This window comes from Sinocyclocheilus anshuiensis, unplaced genomic scaffold (assembly GCF_001515605.1).
Source record: "Sinocyclocheilus anshuiensis isolate Anshui unplaced genomic scaffold, SAMN03320099.WGS_v1.1 scaffold188, whole genome shotgun sequence".
Classification (NCBI taxonomy): domain Eukaryota; kingdom Metazoa; phylum Chordata; class Actinopteri; order Cypriniformes; family Cyprinidae; genus Sinocyclocheilus; species Sinocyclocheilus anshuiensis.
In genome coordinates this window covers 320,252-323,205 of record NW_015555768.1, presented here as the reverse complement: position 1 = coordinate 323,205, position 2,954 = coordinate 320,252, and the positions used below count along the sequence as shown (strand labels likewise).

The 2,954-nt window shown below is 37.6% G+C and overlaps 2 protein-coding genes across 3 annotated transcripts in view; both read left to right on the top strand.

The window, feature by feature from the left end:
- The window catches only part of LOC107674278 (intermediate filament protein ON3-like), a 4,019-nt gene extending 2,642 nt beyond the window's left edge, over positions 1–1,377 (top strand). Inside the window, exon 4 of the mRNA XM_016468220.1 lies at positions 1,153–1,377. Coding sequence (XP_016323706.1) covers positions 1,153–1,377 — 225 coding nt within the window. The remainder of the gene's footprint in view (positions 1–1,152) is intronic.
- Positions 1,378–2,071: 694 nt separating this feature from the next.
- The window catches only part of LOC107674326 (NACHT, LRR and PYD domains-containing protein 12), a 9,045-nt gene continuing 8,162 nt past the window's right edge, over positions 2,072–2,954 (top strand). The window contains exon 1 of one of the 2 annotated variants that reach the window (XM_016468266.1): positions 2,072–2,375. The gene's annotated coding sequence lies outside the window, so the exon portion shown is untranslated. Of the gene's footprint in view, positions 2,376–2,510; positions 2,588–2,954 lie in introns of those variants that run through there. The other variant, XM_016468267.1, reaches the window with a different exon arrangement.

Sequence of the window (2,954 nt, the reverse complement as noted above, 5' to 3'; positions counted from 1 at the left end):
TATTATTTTAGTATATGATTAATCTATTATTTATTATTATTATTTAAACATTTAATTTTTATTGCAATGTATTAATCATTTTATTTTAAATGTTTTATTATATTTATCATTATATAAATTATGAATTAACTGAAATAAGTGGTCAAAAGTAGGTATAAGTGAAAGGTAAGAAGATTTCAGGTAATAACTCAACAAATCTCCTTCCCATCAGGCTTGGACGATAATCCACTGTAAACATCCATCCAGCCCATAAACCCTAATGAACAGCAAGTATCTGACTGTCTACACATTCACTTCATGTCATCCCTGCTTGTCACTGCTGAATGAAGACATTAGTAGCGAACAATTAGCAGAAAGAAGAAAAGAAATAATATTTACATTAAAAAAGTTACATTCCGTTCTTTCTTTCACAACCTGCTCATAAATAAAATATTTTTTTTGTTCTCAATGTGTTATTATAATTAACTGACGTTATTGTTTTTCTTTTTGTTATATGGAGGTCAAATTATTACTATCATTATACCTTCATTAATTATTTTTGCTGCTTTTAAAATGTCCTTTATGTGTAGACTTTATTGATTTACAGTTGTCCCAGACTCTGGCTTTTAATCTGAAACTATTAACATTCATTTTAAAAGTGAAGAAAATTGTAAAATGTAATTAATAATGTAAAAATACATGTATAAATAAAAACCTATGGATTATTTAATTTGTTTAATGCAGTGTAAAATCTAAAATGGCATTAATATGTTCTGCTTTTAAGTGCATATTACTGAAGACTGCTTCAAATTACAAACGTGTATGTGACACAGTGTCATCTGAAGAATCTGAAGCTTCTTGTCATCATCTGTGAAGAGCCGTGATTAGAGTCTGGACAGCTTTGCCCAGGCCACGGTCTAAAGCAGGGGTGCCCAAACTCGGTCCTGGAGGGCCGGTGTCCTGCAGAGTTTAGCTCCAACTTGCCTCAACCCTGCTGGTACGAGACTCGAACCCGCAACCTTTGGGTTACGAGTCCGACTCTTTAACCATTAGGCCACAACTTCCCACAAGTACAACTTTCTGTACTATCACAAATTGGATCTTTAAAGCCCAGGGCTGTAAATGGAAACAGTGACCCTTTACCGCAGTATTAATTCTCTGACATCATTACAGCGTGAGAGTGTGGAGGAGCAAATCAAAGAGGCGGGGCGTTGGGGTGAGGAGGCGGTGCTTGATGCAAAAGAACAAATCAAATCGCTGGAGGACGCATTGCAGAAAGCCAAACACAAAATGACCAGACACATTCGAGACTACCAGGAACTGATGAATGTCAAACTGGCTCTGGATATTGAGATCGCCACCTACAAGAAACTGCTGGAAGGAGAAGAGGACAGGTGAAACTGTAAAGCTTAAGCAATTAACTGAGAGCTTACTCAGAGTTTAGCTCCAACTTGCCTCAACACACCTGCTGGGAAGTTTCTAGCATGCCTAGTAAGAGCTTGATTAGCTGGTTCAGGTGTGTTTGACTAGGGTTGAAGCTAAACTCTGCAGGACACCGGCTCTCCAGGACCGAGTTTGGGCACCCCTGGTCTAAAGGTAATACAGGGGTGAAGTGTGTTATTTTGTCTTCAAAGAGAGAAACAGACCTGATAAGATTCCAAGGAAAGTAGCTACTGCAAAAACAACAACACCCCCTCAACAACTTATCCAAACACCTTTACAGATTCACAACCATTATGAAAGATAACGAATTTTGCCACTTTCTCTGTGGCTGACTGACTCCTCATATCCAAGCCAAAAAAAAAACAAAAAACAGGGAAAATATACAGTTAAACAACTCCAAACCCAACCCAACAAAGTAAATAAAAATGGTAAAAAAAAAAAAAAAAAGGTTAAAGACAGTTCCTGTAGCTCAAACTAGAGCATGGAGCTAGCAACGCCAAGGTCATACGTTCGATTACCAGAGAATGAACTAATGAAAGTCGCTTTGGACTGAAATGCATAAATGTAACATAAATGAACTGAAAGAAATGTTATGATGTAAATTGGCCCTAGATGGCGCTGTTTAACTTCTCTTTGCTTCCGCGTTGGTAGTCTAAACAATAAACACACATTCAAACGGAGTCGTTTTTGTACACCTGTGATATTTTGTGTTATTATGTATGTGTCTAAAAGTACAACCTGTCATTTTGTAGTATGAAATTGTTCGGTCCGGATTCATTATCATAACGGGGTCTTGCAAAGTACGATTCATTTCATTAAAGACACACAACACTTCCTCGTTCTTCTCTGACTAAACAGCAACGACCGTCCAGCACTATTCTTCTGCCGCCCGTGAACTTCAGGGTTTCTCACGATATCGGGATCTGCAGCCATGTGGAGCGAGATTTCATATGGTGAGCAAAAACAGTTCTGACTTTGAAACCTCTGACTGTTTGTTGTTTAGCACGATAAGCTTACGTAATAGTTTATGAGTTACAGTTCTAATAGAATTGGCCACGGGCTACAGGAAAGTATGGTAGTGTACATTTTTAACTTACTGCATTGCATCTCAAAGAAATTCGACAGAATTAATGCATTCTGGTGAATGAAGTGTACTTCCACCCTAGTAAGTCTATCTTATATATATATTCTACAGTCAAATTTGAATTTCATTTATATATATACATCCTGTTTTATACATCCTGTTTGCTACCTGAATTCAAAATAATTTCTGAATGGATAGATAGATGGATAGATAGATTCTTTCTGCACTTTTCTTTTCTGCACAACCCCATGCTTTCAGCTTTTTTGGGCATCAATGGTGATGTCACTCACCCTGATACCACATTCTCCTTTCTGTCTCCAGTGATGTATGAGTTCTTATTGGCCGCCTCCTTTTATCCGTGCAGGAGATCTCAGACGAGCGCTCAGATTTGTACTACACATTTTTAGCAGGGCTGTCGGACTCAATCCAGTGTAAACAAATAGAAGAC